General features: G+C 37.8%; 1 protein-coding gene and 1 non-coding gene across 4 annotated transcripts in view; both read left to right on the forward strand.

Moving 5' to 3' along the window:
• Positions 1–16,692, forward strand: part of EPB41L5 (erythrocyte membrane protein band 4.1 like 5) — a 170,333-nt gene that overhangs the window by 107,875 nt on the left and 45,766 nt on the right. For all 3 annotated transcript variants that reach the window (XM_024975535.2, NM_001429694.1, NM_001429697.1), the window contains 2 exons: positions 8,787–8,938; positions 14,234–14,331. In XM_024975535.2, the coding sequence (XP_024831303.1) occupies positions 8,787–8,938; positions 14,234–14,331 (250 nt within the window). The remainder of the gene's footprint in view (positions 1–8,786; positions 8,939–14,233; positions 14,332–16,692) is intronic.
• Positions 4,826–4,963, forward strand: LOC112443684 (U4 spliceosomal RNA). The gene has a single exon (XR_003032092.1). It is a non-coding gene; the product is annotated as a U4 spliceosomal RNA (small nuclear RNA).

Raw genomic sequence — 16,692 nt, forward strand, 5'->3', positions numbered from 1 at the left:
TTAGTTTTGAAATCCTAAATTTGACTAAGGTTTTTACATATTTAAAAATGTTTGTACACATTATAAAATTCATTTATTGGGACTTCCCTGGTGGTCCAGTGATTAAGGATCTGCCTGCCAAGGCAAGGAATACAAGTTTCAATTTCTGGTCCTCGAAGGTTCCACATGCCGTGAAGCTACTAAGCTCATGCACCACAACTATTGAATCCGTGCCCTAGGGCTTGTGAACCGCAGCTATTCAAGCCTGAGCACAGCAGAGCCTGTACTCCACAACGTAAGCCGCCGCAATGAGGAGCCCATGTACCTTAGCTAGAGAGTGACGCTCGCTTTCTGTGATTAGAGAAAGGTCGAGAGCAGCCACAAAGACCCAGCTTGGCCAAAAAGTAAATAAAATTTAAAAGTTCATTTATGGTAAATGTACAAGTCCATGATTTTTAGAAATGTATAAAATTGTACAATCACTACAGTCTAGTTTTAGAACATTTTCATGATCTCCAAAAGTTCAGTCTTTATAAATTTTACTTTCCTAGACATTTTGTATGAATGAAATTATACAGTATACAAGGTTTTATGTCTGGTTTTCTAGAATAATTTTCAGATTTATCCCTGTATTCTAATGTGCTCCTTTCAGTTGCTGATTAATAATGCATTTTATGGATATACAGTGTTTTGTTTATACATTCACCAGTTGTTGGAAATTTGTATTTTTTCCATGTTCTGGCTGTCAATAATGTTATAAGCATTCCTGTACATATCTTAGTGTGGACATAAAATGTCATTTCTCTTGAATAGACTCCTAGGAGGGAAATTGCTGGGTTGTATGGTGAATTTATATTTTAACTTTTAAAGGAATTGACAACGTTTTTCCGGAGAGGAAATGCTTGAATGTTCCAGGTCTTCACATCCTAGCCAACATTTGTGATTTTCTGTCTTTTTGATTACAGCTGTTTAAGAGAGTGAATAGTGGCATTTCCTTGTTTTGAGTTGCATTTTCCAGAGGGCTACTGATGTTGAGCATCTTTTCATGTGCTTGTCAGCCATTAATCGATTGATTGTCTTTGCAGGAATGTCTATTTGAAACTTTTGCTCATTTTTATATGAGTTATTTATCTTTTTGATATTAAGAGTTCTTTGTATATGTTGGATACCAGTTCCTTATGAGAGACTGATTTGCAAAATTTTTCATTTCATCTGTGACTTCTCTCTTCATTTCAATCAACAGTGTTTTTTTGAAGCTCAAGCATTACATTGTGATGAAGTCCAATTTCCCATTTTTTTTTTTTATGGGTGGTACCTTTGGTATCATATCTGAGAACATTTTGCCAAACCCAAATCACAAAGATCTTTTCCTCCTGTGTTTTTTTCAGATATTTATTGTTTCAGCTCTTAACATTTCAGTGTGTTATCCATGTTGATTTAACTTTTGTGTCGTGTGAGGTAAGGGTCTAAATTCACATTTTTGCATGTATTTTTAGTTGTTTTGACACCAGTTGTTGAATGCCTATTCTTTTATGCATTGATTTGTCTTGGCAAAAATCAACCATAAGCATTATGAATTCCGAACTCTCAATTTCATTCTGTTGATTTACATATCTATTAAAAAATTTATTTATTTATTTATTTTTGGCTGTGCTGGGTCTTCATTGCTGCACAGGCTTTCACTAGTTGTGGTGAGCTAGTTGTATTCTTTATTATGGTGCTTGGGTTTCTCATTATGGTGGCTTCTTTTGTTGTGGAGCATGGGTTCTAGGCATGTGGGCTTCAGTAGTTGAGTACATGGGCCCAGTAGTTGTGGTTCCCAGGCTCTAGAACACAGGCTCAGTAGTTGTGGTGCAGGGGCTGAGTTGCTCTGTGGCATATGGGATCTTCTCAGACCAAGGATCAAACCCATGTCTCCTGTCTTGGCAGGCGGATTCTTCACCACTGAGCCACTAGGGAACCCCCTACATACCTATTTTTGTGCCAATACCACACTGTCTTAATAACTGTGGTTTTATAGCAAGTTGCAGTATATATCCTCCAACTTTCTTCTTTTCCAGAATGCACTTGGTTGTTCTAGCTTCTGAATTTTCACATTTTTTTCATCTAATTCATGAACATAAAGTATAAAGTGTCTTTCTGTTTATTTAGATATCCTTTATTTATTATAGTTTTAAGTGTATAAGCTCTGCATGTGTGCTCAATCACTTCAGTCATGTCCAGCTTTTTCGACCTTACGGACTCTAACCTGCCAGGTTCCTCTGTCTATGGAGTTCTCCAGGCAAGAATACTGGAGTGGGTTGCCATGCTTTTCTCCAGGGGATCTTTCCTACCCAGGGATTGAATCCAAGTCTCTTGTGTTTGCTGCATTGGCACGAGGGTTCTTTACCACAAGTGCCATGTGGGAAGCCCAACAAGCTCTGCATATCCTTTATTAAATTTATTCCTGTTTTTATTCTTTTGATGGTAACAATTATTTTAATAATAGTAACAGAATTATTGTAATCTCAGTTTTCTATTGTTCATTGCTAGTGTATAGGCATAATTGAATTTTGTGTGTTGATCTTGTGTCCTGCCTCCTTGCTGAACTTGTTTATTACTTTCCAGGAGCGTTTTGTGGATTCCATTGACTTTTCTACATACAGGATTCTGTCATCTGCACATAAAAACCTCTTCCTTTGTATCTCTTTCTTTCTAGTTTGGGCCCTTAATTTACTCTGCCTTTTTTTCTTACTGCACCTTTTAAAACCTTCTGTGTATTGTTGAATAGAAGTGATAAGAGTGGAATCTTTGTCTTGTTTCTGACTTACAAGAGAAATAATTTGGTCATTCATCATTCAGTGTAATGTTGTACTATGCTGTGCTTAGTTGTGACCCCATAAACCCACCAGGCTTCTCTGTCCATGGAACTCTGCAGGCAAGAACACTGGGGTGGGTTGTCATGCCCTCATCCAGGGGATCTTCCCAACCCAGGGATTGAACCCAGGCCTCCCACATTGCAGGTGGATTCTTTACCGTCTGAGCCACCAGGGAAGCCCCAATGTAATGTTAGCTGTTGATTTTTTTGTGTGTGTATTTCCTTTATCAGTTTGAAGATATTCTTATCTATTCTTAGTTTGTTGAGAGTTTTACCATTAGTGTTGTTGGATTTTGTCACATGCTTTTTCTGTATCTATTGAGATGATCATGTGGTTTGTTTCTATTAATATGTAGTATTACATTAATTGATTTTGGAATGTTAAACTAACTTTGCATTCCTGTGAAAAGTCCCAGTTGATCATGGTGGACAGTCCTTTTTCTTCCTTGCTTGATTTCTTGTTGTATGTTTGGTATTGCTCCACTGTCAGGATAATCATGGGCTCATAGAATGACTTGGAGAATGTTGCCTTTCCTCTATTTGTAAAATAGTTTGTTGATGGTTAGAATTATTTCTTCTTTTAAATATTTGATAGAATTTTTCACGAGGTTCTCTGGGTCTGAGCTTCTCTTTGTGAGAAGATTTTTAATTACCAGTTAATGTCTATACTTTTCTGCATCTATTCAGACTTTCTGTTTTCCTGGAGTGAGCTGTGGTGGTTTGTGGCTTTCAAGGAATTTTTGCATATCGTCTAAGTTGTTGAGTTTATTGGTGTACAATTCATAATATTCCCTTCTATCTTGTTAATGTTTGTAGTGTCTGTAGTGATGTCACTCTTCCCATTCCTGATATTGTATATACATATTCTTATTTTTCTTTTTATCAGTTTAGCTACAAATTATTAATACATAAATCAATTATTACATTGAGCTCAAAGAACTAGTTCTCAGTTTAATTCATTTTCTCTATTATTTTTCCTTTTATCTTTATTATTTCTTGCCTTCCTCTTCCTTTGCATTTAATATGCTCTTTTTGTAATTTATCAAGGTATAAACTGAGGTCATTGATTTGAAAACTTTGTTCTAATGTAGATGTTTAATATTATAAGTATTCCTCTAATTATTATTTTAGTAGAATCCTACAAATACAGATGTGTTATGCGCTTTTTTTTTTTTGATGTGTTATGCTTTTGCTTTCATTAGTTTAAAATTCTTTTCTAATTTTCCTTTTCATATCTTTTTTGATCCAGTGGTTATTTAGAAGTACATTATATAGTTTCCAAATATTTGGCGATTTTCCAAGGAACTTTTTGTTTTGATTTATAATTTATGTTCCAGTCAAAGAACATACATACTTTGTATGATTTGAGTCCTTTTGAATTTAACTCTTGTTTTATGGCCCAGAGTATGACCTGTCTTAGTGATTATTCTGTATGCCCTTAAGATCATGTGTTTTGATGTTTTGGGTAGAGTATTTTCTAAATGTCAGTCAAGTAAAGTTGGTGGTTAGTGATGTTCACATCCACTATATCCTTGCTGATTTTCTGTTCTATCACTTATTGAAAGAAGGGTGTTGAAATCTCCAACCATAATTGATTTGTTTGTTACTCTTTGCAGTTCTTTCAGTTTTCGCTCCATGCATTTTATTTTATTTTATTTTTTTTCATGCATTTTAAAATGCCGCCATTAAGTTAATAAATATTTAGGATTTTTATGTTCTCTTGATTAAATGACCCCTTTATCCTTATGAAGTGATCATCTTCATTTTAAGTACTATTCTTTGCTCTTAACTCTACTTTGATATCAATATGTTCACTGTAGCTTTCTTTTGACTAGTGTTAGCATAGTGTATCTTTTTCTGTCCTTTTATTTTTTATCTTTGTTAATTTGTTTCTTCATAGTTAAATTGTTTCATGTAGGCACCACATAACTGGGTTTTGCTTTTTAAATTTTAACTGATAGTCTCTGCATTTGAAAATTGTTATGTTTCATCTTTGCACAGTGGCAGTATAGTCAATGAGGTTTATCCATGGCACAGTTATTGTTAATTGAAAACTTTTCCCAATCCTCTGCAGTGATGACTTGAAATAGAGTTGACATTGGCAATTTTTTTAAAGTATCAAATTATTGACTATACTGGGTCTTCGCTGAGGCATGTTGGCTCTTTAATGGGCACGTGGGATCTTAGTTGTGGCATGTGGCATCTTAGGTCCCTGATCAGGGGTTGAGCCCAGCTACCCTGCCTTGGAAACTCAGAGTCTTAGCCACTGGACCACTTAGGAAAGTCCTGACATTGGCAATTTTTGACAGTCTCTGCAGAGATTGATTTTTTTTAATGGTATGTTTATACTGTTTCCTTTTAATATGATTATTGGTATGATTGAGTCTGTCATCCTGCTGTTTGTTGTCCGTCCCATATGTTTCTTGTTTCCATCTTCTTCTTTTTTCATTAATTTTTAAAAAATTTCCTTTATGTCCTTTTCTTATTCCTTAGCTATAACTCTTTGGTGTGTTTTTTTTTTTAACTTTAATGGTTACTTTAGCATTTATCAGTCAACGTTCAAGGAATATTATACTGTTTCATGTGTAGTATAACAACTTTACAGTAGCGTGCTTCTATTTCTCCTCTCCTAGCCTTTTTACCGTCATTTGCCAAACATTTTTCTTCTATGTGTGTTTTAGACCCTATAATACATTATTCATTTTACTTCTACCTGTATGTTTCCCTTTAATATTTTTTTAGTGCTGGTCTTTTGGTCATGAATTCCTATTGTCTGTCTTCTTTTTTAAGATTTAATTCATACTGTTTACCCATTCACAGCCAACAATTCAGTGTTTTTAGCACTTTCATAGAATTGCGCAACCTTTATTACAGTTTTACTTTAGAATATTTTGCCCCTCACTAAAAAAACCCAAAAAAAGCCCACTTAGTATTCTTGCCTGGGAAATCCTATGGATAGAGGAACCTGGCAGCCTACAGTCCACAGGGTTGCAAAAGAGTCGAACACAACTTGTTGACTAACCAACAAAAAAGAAACCCCATATCCACTATCAGTTGTTCTTCTCCACACTCACTCACCCTTTTGGTAAGGGAGGGATCCTCTACCCTAAATACTGTTAAATGGCCCAACATACAATGCCCAGCCCTGACAGCAGTTTACTAAACATATATACTCATGGCTCTAAGGAGGACAAAACCTCACAACAATGGGGATGCATCATGTCTCTCTTGGGAGCAAAGTGAACAAACATGGGCTTTTTTGGGAGGCAGGCTTTATAGGAATGTGAGAATGAATTAACCCCTTGTTTCCCACCAGGGGATATGATTGGCTTGTCTGAATAATTTCACAGGCTGGCAGAGAAATGAAACTTATTGATTAAGAATCTGGTAGGATGCAGCTGGTACAGTTTTGGAACCTTTTTCACTGGGAGGGCATATCTATCTGATGAGAGTTGGGAAGCTCATGGTTGGGCCTTGGGGGCCCATGAGGCTCAGGGACATCAAGACAGCCTTTTTATGGAATCCTAATTTCAGACCTTAAACCACAGCAGTTAATCTCCATTCCTCTCTAGCTTCTGACAACCACTAATCTACTTTCTGTGTTTGTGAACTTGTTTTTTCTAGACATTTCATATAAATGGCCTCATATGATATGTGGTATTTTGTGTCTGACTTTTTTCCCTTAACGTTGTATTTTCAAGGGTCATAGCGTGTTTCAGTACATGACTCCTTTTCTTGCTGATTATTATGCCATTCAGTGTTCTTGCCTGGAGAATCCCAGGGACGGGAAAGCCTGGTGGGCTGCTGTCTATGGGGTCACACAGAGTTGGACACCACTGAAGCGACTTAGCAGCAGCAGCAGCAGAGGAGGCTAGGAGAAGGCAATGGCAACCCACTCCAGTGCTCTTGCCTGGAGAATCCCATGGATGGAGGAGCCTGGTGGGCTGCAGTCCATGGGGTCGCTAGGAGTCAGATACGACTGAGCGTCTTCACTTTCACTTTTCACTTTCGTGCATTGGAGAAGGAAATGGCAACCCACTCCAGTGTTCTTGCCTGGAGAATCCCAGGGATGGCAGAGCGTGGTGGACTGCCATCTATGGGATCGCACAGAGTCGGACACAACTGAAGCGACTTAGCAGCAGCAACAGCATGGACAGATCATGTTTTATTTATCCGTTCCTCAGTTAATAGGCATTTCCACTTTTTTGCCTATTATGAATAGTGACTCCATGAACATTTGGGTACACATCTCTGAGTGTATGTTTGTTTTCACTTTTCTTTGGTGTATATATAGGTTTTCCTTTGTTTTTGAAAGCTTTTTGGCTGGATATAAAATTTGGATTGGTAGGCTTTTATTCTTTACATATCTTTGAGATACTCCTCCACTGTCCTCTAGTTTGCATTATTTCTGATAAGAAATCTGCTGTCCTCCTTATCTTATTCTTTTTGAATGTACAATGTTTTGGCTGCTTTTAAATTTTTCTTTTCATCATTGGTTTTAAGCAGTGTGGTTACAATGTGCTTTGGTGTGGTTTTCTTCATGTTTTTTGTGTCTAGAGTTTCCTGAAATTCTTGAATCTGTGGGTTTATAGTTTTCGTCAGATTTGTAAGTATCAGTCATCTTTTTCTTCAAATACTTTTTCTCCCCTCCCTTTTTCGCCCCTCCCCCCACCACCCCAGGACTGTATCTAGTCAGTTATTCATGTAGTTGGTTGCTTGAAGTTGGCCCACAAAGAAGAACTGACATTTTCATTTGGGAGGTAATCCTTTTTCCCTGTGTGTTTTATTTTGGATAGTTTTTATTGCTGTGCCTTTAAATTCAGTATCTTTTAAAAAATCTAATCTGCTGTCCACCTCACCCAATATATTTTCCATCTTAGATATTGTGGTTTTCATCTCTAGAATCTTGGTTTGAGTCTTTTTTGTATGTTGTAATTTCTGCTTAGCTTTTTGAGCATATGAAATACAGCTCTAATAACAGTTTTTAGTGTCTTTCTCTGCTAATCCTAACATGCTGATTTCTGTTGATTGATTTTTCTTTTTAGTATGGATGTCTTTTTCTGCCTCTTAGCATTTCTAATAATCTCTGACTAGATACCTGACATTTTGAAGTTTACATTGTTGGATACCAGATCATTTTGTATTCCTTTCAGTCTTGAGATTTGTTTTAGAATGCAGTTAAATTACTTGGAAACACTTTGATCCTTTCAGCTCTTTCTTTTATGATGTGTTAAGTGGATTTGTCACAAGGCTGTCTGGATAAATTATTCTCTACTCCTGAGGCAGGATCTTTTTCATACTCAGTACCCTTGTTATGTGTTTTTATAGTGTGTAAAGAAGGACACTGTGGCCCAGCATGAGTGCCACTAATTCTTTCCGAAGCCACACAGAAGGAGGAAATCCTTTTGGATGGTTCTTTTCCCAGTCTCAGGAGTTTCCTTCCACATGTTCCCTGATCAGTACCCTACTGCATCTTGAGGGGAGCCTTCTGCAGACCTCCAGGATTCTCTCCTGCCTGGTACCCTGTCCAGTGAACTTCAGCTGTCCTGGTCTCCCTGGACTGTCAGCCACAGGACGTCTCTGTGCCCCACCTCACTGTAATCTCTGTATTATAACATGGAGATTCTCTTAAAACAAGGACTCCTCATTGTTTTCTGAATCTCAGAATTTCTGCCTTTTTGTTGTCTGATGTCTAATATCTTGAGAATTGTTTATTTTCCCCTTAGGTTATTTCAGTTGGGAAGCTAAATTCAGCCCCTTCTTCTCCAATTTGGAAGGAAGAGAATCTGCCCAAAGGTTTTGACAGATGAATAAACCACTTGGCATATGAACTCTTACATGATTTTTTTTTTCCTTAAATGACTTTTTTTCCAACAGATTTTTATTAGTGTTTTAAATTCTTTTCATGATAAATGTCTTGATCTAAGTATATTTTCTGTTACCTTTACAGCTTGCCTCTGAAGCTTGATTTGCTAGATAGTCCAGACTTACTGGAAACAACCATTAATGAGGTAGCTGGGGCACCTGACACCATGGACACCTCCCAAGCCCCAGGTGAAGTGAGCACAGCCACCAGGCAGGCTGGGTTAGAGGGACCTGAAGGTGAGTGCAGGAGTGAGTAAATGTTCTGTGTGATATCAGTGACAGTAGTCTATGTCTTTTGAAATGAGCTGTTTGTCAGTCACTTCAAGAGTATTTTATGCAGCAGCAGTTGAATTTGAAATTTTAATGTAGAATAGACATTAAACATAATTTAAACATAAAACATAATTTAATTTAAACATTAAACATAATTTAAATATTAAACATAATTTAGTGTTATGCCTTCTTGCCTTTTTGGCTTAAGCGTCCATTGAAATGTTTAAGATCACATAACTGATACCATTAAACATTTGTGTCATTTATAAGTCATTAAACATTTTTTAATTTTCAAATTTTCTTTTTGTTTCTTGAGTGAAAATCAAGAGAAAAATGTTTCCTTAGAGATTATCTAGGGCACAGGATTGAGCAAATGTTTGGACATTCCTTTAGTGCATAGGAAATATTTTGTTATTAATGAGAGCTGTTGTTGCCCAGACCCACAAAAATAAATAATCAAGAAAGAATGCTGCTCTCCTTAACTTTTTAAAAGGTTAAAAGGAAATAAGAAATTGCACATATTTCTATCTATTTGTGAGTTTGGTTTGATATTAAAACATAACTGTCTTTAAACAAAAGCTTTCTGTTGAATTTCAGTGTAAGTGTGATCATTTAAAAGCAGCTTATGTTTACATGGCTCTTGGCAATTTTGATTTCTTTTTCTAAAATTAAGCACCGTCTTTTAAACAACTTATAGAAAATTGCCAGTGAGTATGCTGTTCTCTCTGAAGAGTGTAAAATACAGCAGTAGGATTTAGTAATTTAGAAAGATGTGATGAAAAATTTCACAGTGCTTCTGGTTCATAGAACATGCTGAATTACTGCTGGTAGTGGGCTTTCCTGGTGGCTCAGAGGTTAAAGCATCTGCCAGCAATGCGGGAGACCTGGGTTCTATCCCTGGGTCAGGAAGATCCCCTGGAGAAGGAAATGGCAACCCACTCCAGTATTCTTGCCTGGAGAATCCCATGGATGGAGGAGCCTGGTGGGCTACAGTCCACGGGGTCACAAAAGAGTTGGACACGACTCAGCAGCTTGACTTTCACTTTCAGTTGGTTTAAAAAATCTGTTCTTTTGTTCCTGAAGTAACTACTACAAATGCACTGTTAAATGTTTTGGCATGTTATATATTATGTTTTTATTGACAGCTACCATATTTAAATTGTTTTTCTGAGTCTGAGGTCTGGGAAACATAAATTCAGTTCAGTTCAGTTCAGTTGCTCAATCATGTCCAACTCTTTGCGACCCCATGAATTGCAGCACGCCAGGCCTCCCTGTCCATCGCCAACTCCCGGAGTTCACTCAAACTCAAGTCCATCGAGTCGGTGATGCCATCCAGCCATCTCATCCTGTGTCGTCCCCTTCTCCTCCTGCCCCCAATCCCTCCCAGCATCAGAATCTTTTCCAGTGAGTCAACTCTTCGCATGAGGTGGCCAAAGTACTGGAGTTTCAGCTTTAGCATCATTCCTTCCAAAGAACACCCAGGACTGACCTCCTTTAGAATGGACTGGTTGGATCTCCTTGCAGTCCAAGGGACTCTCAAGAGTCTTCTCCAATACCATAGTTCAAAAACATCAGTTCTTTGGCGCTCAGCTTTCTTTACAGTCCAACTCTCACATCCATACATGACCACTGGAAAAAAACCATAGCCTTGACTAGACGGACCTTTGTTGGCAAAGTAATGTCTCTGCTTTTGAATATGCTGCCTAGGTTGGTCATAACTTTCCTTCCAAGGAGTAAGCGTCTTTTAATTTCATGGCTGCAGTCACCATCTGCATAGATTTTGGAGCCCCCAAAAATAAAGTCTGACACTGTTTCCACTGTTTCCCCATCTATTTCCCATGAAGTGATGGGACCAGATGCCATGATCTTAGTTTTCTGAATGTTCAGCTTTAAGCCAACTTTTTCACTCTCCACTTTTACTTTCATCAAGAGACTTTTTAGTTCCTCCTCACTTTCTGCCATAAGGGTGGTGTCAAACATAAATTAGCTTTGATTTATTCATAATTTCAGAATGATGTTCTAATTTGATTTTTTAAAAGTAAGAGTTATCGGGTTAAGAAAACATCTCTGTTACTCAGAGCACCTTGTTTTATTTTACTTTGCAAATATTGTGCTTTTTTGCAAAATGACAGTTTGTGGCAACCGTATATTGTCAGGTAATGGGTAGCATTTTTTAGCAATAAAGTATTTTTTAACTAAAGTATGCACATTATTTTTTTAAACATAATGCTATTGCATGTTTAATAAGTAGACTACAATATAGTACAAACATAACTTACATGCACTGGGAAACCAGGCAATTCACATGACTCACTTCACTGTGGTGATCCAGAGCTGAACCCACAGTATCTCCAACGAATGCCAATATTTCTCATGTACTTTTTTTGCAGCAATTGTTTTTGGTTATTTTCCAGTTTTCACAGCCTTGCTCTGGACTCTGTCTCTTGTTAGAAATAGTCACTCTTTGTCACTAGAAAGATGTGATATGTAACAGATAGAGGCCATCAGTGTTTAGATCCAGCCAGAAGTAAGACTAGCTTAATGTGAAGTATTTTCGGGATTAAAATAAAAAGTCTCCTTTATAGAATGGCAACATTGATTCTATTTTCATTTTATGTCTGTCCATTGTATGTATTAAAAGATGCTTAAATTAAAATTTTAATTTAATTAATTAATTTGGAAGAAAATCTGTGACAAACTGAGATAGCATATTAAAAAACTGAGACATTACTTTGCCGACAAAGGTCTGTCTAGTCAAAGCTATGAATTTTCCAGTAGTCATGTATAGATGCAAGAGTTGGACCGTAAAGAAGACTGAACACCAGAAAATTGATGCTTTTGAGCTGTGGTGTTGGAGAAGACTCTTGAGAGTCCCTAGGACTGTAGGTAGATCAAATCAGTCAATCCTAAAGGAAATCAATCCTGACCATTCATTGGAAGGACTGATGCTGAAGTTGAAGCTCCAACACTTTGGCCACCTGATGCAAAGAGTCAACTCATTAGAAAAGACTCTCATGCTGGGAAAGATTGAAGGCGGGAGGAGAAGGGGACAATAGAGGATGAGATGGTTCGATGGCAACACTGAGTCAATGAACATGAGTTTGAGCAAGCTCCAGAAGATGGTGAAGGACAGGGAAGCCTAGTGTGCTGCAGTCCATGGGGTTGCAAAGAGTTGGACACCACGAAGCAACTGAATAACAACAACAGTTATCTGGATTTGAAAAGTGTTTAAAATTCTTTCAGCACTGCAGTAGTGTTGTATGAACAATCAACGTTTATTTAATACATACTTTCTAGGAGATTATATTGATTTTGAGGAATTTGGTAGAACAAACTAAGGATGCTTAGAAAGGACAAGACCAAATGAGACTTAATAGTTTCAAATACTCAGAAGCCTTTTATATCAGGGAATTTATGTCACTTTCTTACTGAATCTTCAATCAGCAGTTTGAAAATATAGCAAAGCCAAATTGAAATGAGTTTAGGGAAGAATCTTTTAAACTGTTCTTGCCATATATCAGACATAGATATCTTACAGTGAGTGGGCTCCATTACAGAAACTATTCAGGCAGCGCTTAAATACTGTTGGAAGTTATGACAGAAGAAATTCTTGAATCATGTAGGGGTTTCATTAGTAAGACTTATCCAGTTGAGACTCAGAACATTTGCTCAGTGTCAATCAATGAAGCTAGAGCATTTTGATATTAAGAATTAAGGTCTTATACCAAGATATGAACCTTGGTGTCCAATTTATTCTATATTTTCTTTTGGTGATGATGTCAAAACCCTGATTGACTTAGGTAAATAGTTAATAAATAGTAACATAAGAAAGAAAAGCATTTAGCCTACAGTCTCAGGATATTTCTCAGCCAAACAGAAATAGTAGAATAAGCTTTATTTTAACCAGTTCTCCCTCACCAGCACAAGCCAGCAGTATTAATTTAACAGCATAAGCTGAAGTGTTGTGGTCCCAGCATCATCATGTTAAAATTTAGTGTCAAATCATTTGAAGCATAAGAAAAGCAAGAGGTGGCAATTAAGTAAGAAAATGAATATGGAAGACTTTGTGATTAATGTTGAATTAGTGATTCTGTTTTGATTGTACATTAAAATCACCTAGAGGGTTTTAAAAACTACAAGTGCCACTCAAAGCTGGTGCACTGGGAGAACCCTGAGGGATGGGATGGGGAGGGAAATGGAAGGAGGGGTTCAGGGTGGGGGACACATGTACACACCCATGGCTGATTCATGTCAATGTATGGCAAAAAACACTACAGTATTGTGAAATAATTAGCCTTCAATTAAAATAAATTAAAAAAAAAAAAAACTCCTAGTGCCATAAAACTGCCTTCAGAAATCTGATATTGTTATTCTAGGGTCAGCTCTGGGGATCAGTGTATCTTAAAAGTTCCCAACCTGATTCTAATGTGTAGCCAAGGGCCAGATTTACAGAGTTAATTGATGAACACTTTAGAAGATCTCTCTGACTGAGAGGAAATGACTTCATAGTTTTCCCTCCTTTCTTCTCCTTGATTGCTTAGAAATTATTTAGCATTCAGTAGCTTTTTTGGTTATTTGGACAATGTATAAATTCAAATTCCTACCAAATTGATTCCTGCACAATAAGAACACCTAACAGTTGTTAGTGGAAATAGAATTCATTGTATTTAATGTATCATCTTTTCAGTGGTTGGAGGATTTTACTTGTATTGTACAGCCTGGTTGCAGGTAGTGAAGATAAGATGCTTGTCCTGCATCACACCTGACTGGTGTCACCAGTATGTGATAGGTTGAGTCAGTGAGTTAATAAATGTGTGTTCTTCATCAGTTTAGTTTTAGGCCCCATACAGTCAGGAAACAAGGAGAAGAAACAGCTAGGTGCTAAGGTTTTGCAGGAGGAGCTTGGGTTGTACTTAGGAAGGAAGGGTGGTGTCACAGGTGCTCTGTGCCTTTTCTTTGAATCTTTTAGCTGGTGAGCTAGCTTAACCCCTCGTGCCATGGAGAGTCTACATCGAGTGGCATTTTAGGAGCAGAGCAGATACAGGAAATGTTCCTGTTTAGGTTAACTCTTACTCAAATCAATGGTGAGTTTCCTGGTTATAGAAGGAATGTCTGGTCCAAGGTGATACGGATTATTACCTTTTATTGATGGTAACTGGTATTGAGGGGAGGCAGTGAAGAAAGCCTGAGTCTGTACACTTACAAGCTGTGACAGCATGGCAGACTAAGTGGCTATTTTCCTTTTTTGTTTTCCTCCAGCATTCATAGATGCCTCAGAGAAGCTCAAACACCTTGAAATGGAAAACAGTCCTGTGCCAGCTCCTCACCCTAACGTGGATGTTAATATTAACAACCAGGTATTCAGAGATCTCCTTTGCATGCCTGTCGTACAGCCCCAGACTTCCCAGAAATGTTTTCCATCCAAAGCTAATACTTTTTCTTTTCTTTCACTGGGAAATCTATCTGTGCCGAAGTCTTAAAACTTGTTATATAATTTTAAAAGGTGTAATTTGTAGATATTTAGGAGGAAACTTTGGAGAAGGAAATGGCAACCCACTCCAGTATTCTTGCCTGGAAAAGTCCATGGATGGAGGAGCTTGGTGGGCTGCAATCCATGGAATCGCAAAGAATCGGACACGGCTGAGTGACTTCACTTTCACTTTCACTATGAAGGCAATGGCACCCCACTCCCGTACTCTTGCCTGGAAAATCCCATGGGCAGAGGAGCCTGGTGGGCTGCAGTCCATGGGGTCGCTAGGAGTCGGGCACGACTGAGCGACTTCCCTTTCACTTTTCACTTTCACACATTGGAGAAGGAAATGGCAACCCACTCCAGTGTTCTTGCCTGGAGAATCCCAGGAATGGGGGAGCCTGGTGGGCTGCCGTCTATGGGGTCGCACAGAGTCGGACACGACTGAAGTGACTTAGCAGTAGCAGGAGAAAACTTGGACAGCAATGTTAAGAATTATAAGGTCATCTCATGTTTTTTCTTTAGATTCAGCCCATCCCTTCTCTAATTATGTTCAGTGAGTCTTGATTTAGTTGAAAAAATTAATTGAAAGCCTTTTAAATTGTAAACAGATTTGTTTGGAAGGGAACTGCTCTGTAATAACTGAGGATGAGATGCTAAAGCATCATCCCTCATACCATTCACCATCCTGTCCTCTTGGAATCTTTAGGCATGTTGTGGGGTGACATACCAGTTAAACCAATTAAACCTCAGTTAACTATTTGTAATTAAATTTTTTTATTATTTCTACATTAAATAACTTATAGCAGTAACTATAGTGGGAATAGGATAAAAATAATTGTCCCCAATAATGGAAGAGTGAATTTTAGGTAATAATCTGGAGACAGCGTTTTATTTTTTTCCTATATCTAGGCAATAGATAACAAAGACCTGCTGAATGAATTTTGTTTTGGCTTGATTTTAAAGAGGAAAAAGGAACATCTGACTTGCAGTTCTCTTTCATCCTTGGATAACTAGCTGGACTTCTTCAGAGACCAGTATGGAGCACAGAGTGACTTTCTTCTTTCCTTCATAGTCATTGTATAACTATGTCCTTTATAATGTGTCTCTTTTTTTTTCCATCCTATTACATTTTTCATTGAAATGTCTTTTAGAAGCTGATTCAATTTCAGAAAGCCTTTCCGTTTTTGACCCCTCAGTAATTCTCAATTATATGGTCTCTTTCCTTCACATTGTCAGTTTTTCTACTGTCTTTGCAAGGTAGGGGAATGCAGGGTCAAAGTCAGAGGGTTAACTGAAAGCTTTCAATGAAAGCTTAGGTGGTTGACAGTTTGATAAAAATTTAGTGGAGGCCTGGAGTGATCCTGAAGAAGATTAAGGCCCAGTAAATCCTGACAGGGAGTTGAAGGGTAATTGTTGCCCAGGAAATTCATTGAGCGGCTGCTTGTTTTTTGGCAATATTCACTGCATATTTACCAGAGGATCTATTAGATTAGTTATGAAACCTTGGAAGAGTAAGTATAAGTGTGGGTTCAAGACAGGAAAGGGAATATGAGAGAGGGTTAGGTGAAGGATGGTGTGCCATGAAGAAGTTTTTGGGGCTCACATAGCTAGGAAGATAATAGCTAATATTTGGTGAGGGCTTACTCTATGTCAGGCAGAAATAATAAGAAAGAATTCATTGCTATACTGACAAATAAGAGATGTCAGACTACCCTACCTCAGCTCTTCAACTAGTGCTGTGTACAGGTTTGTCGACTGGAAAAAAAAAAAAAAAGCACAACCTAAAAGTTGAGAGTTATGTGTTATCTGACAGACATTCTTAGGACTTCAAGCTTGGGAGACAATATCTCAAATAACCCTGAGAGACTGCTTCAAAGAGGGGAGGAGGAGCCCGGATTCATAAGAGTTTTTGCAACAAAGACCTGGTCATAATCATCAAAAGATTAGTGTTAATAAAAGAAAACCAGCTATCTCACATTAAGGAATTTAGTACTTTTCTATGTATTGATGTTCAGTCTCTTAAGTCATGTCTAACTCTTTGTCACCCCATGAATTGCAGCACACCAGTCTTCCTTGTTCTTCAGTGCCTCCTGGAGTTTACTCAAACTAATGTCCATTGAGTTGGTGATGCCATCCAACCATCTCATCCTCTGTCGCCCGCTTCTCCTCTTGCCCTCAGGATCTTCTTTAGTGACTCAGCTCTTCACATCACATGGCCAAAGTATTGGAGCTTCATCTTCATCAG

Source organism: Bos taurus, chromosome 2 (genome assembly GCF_002263795.3).
Source record: "Bos taurus isolate L1 Dominette 01449 registration number 42190680 breed Hereford chromosome 2, ARS-UCD2.0, whole genome shotgun sequence".
Lineage (NCBI taxonomy): Eukaryota > Metazoa > Chordata > Mammalia > Artiodactyla > Bovidae > Bos > Bos taurus.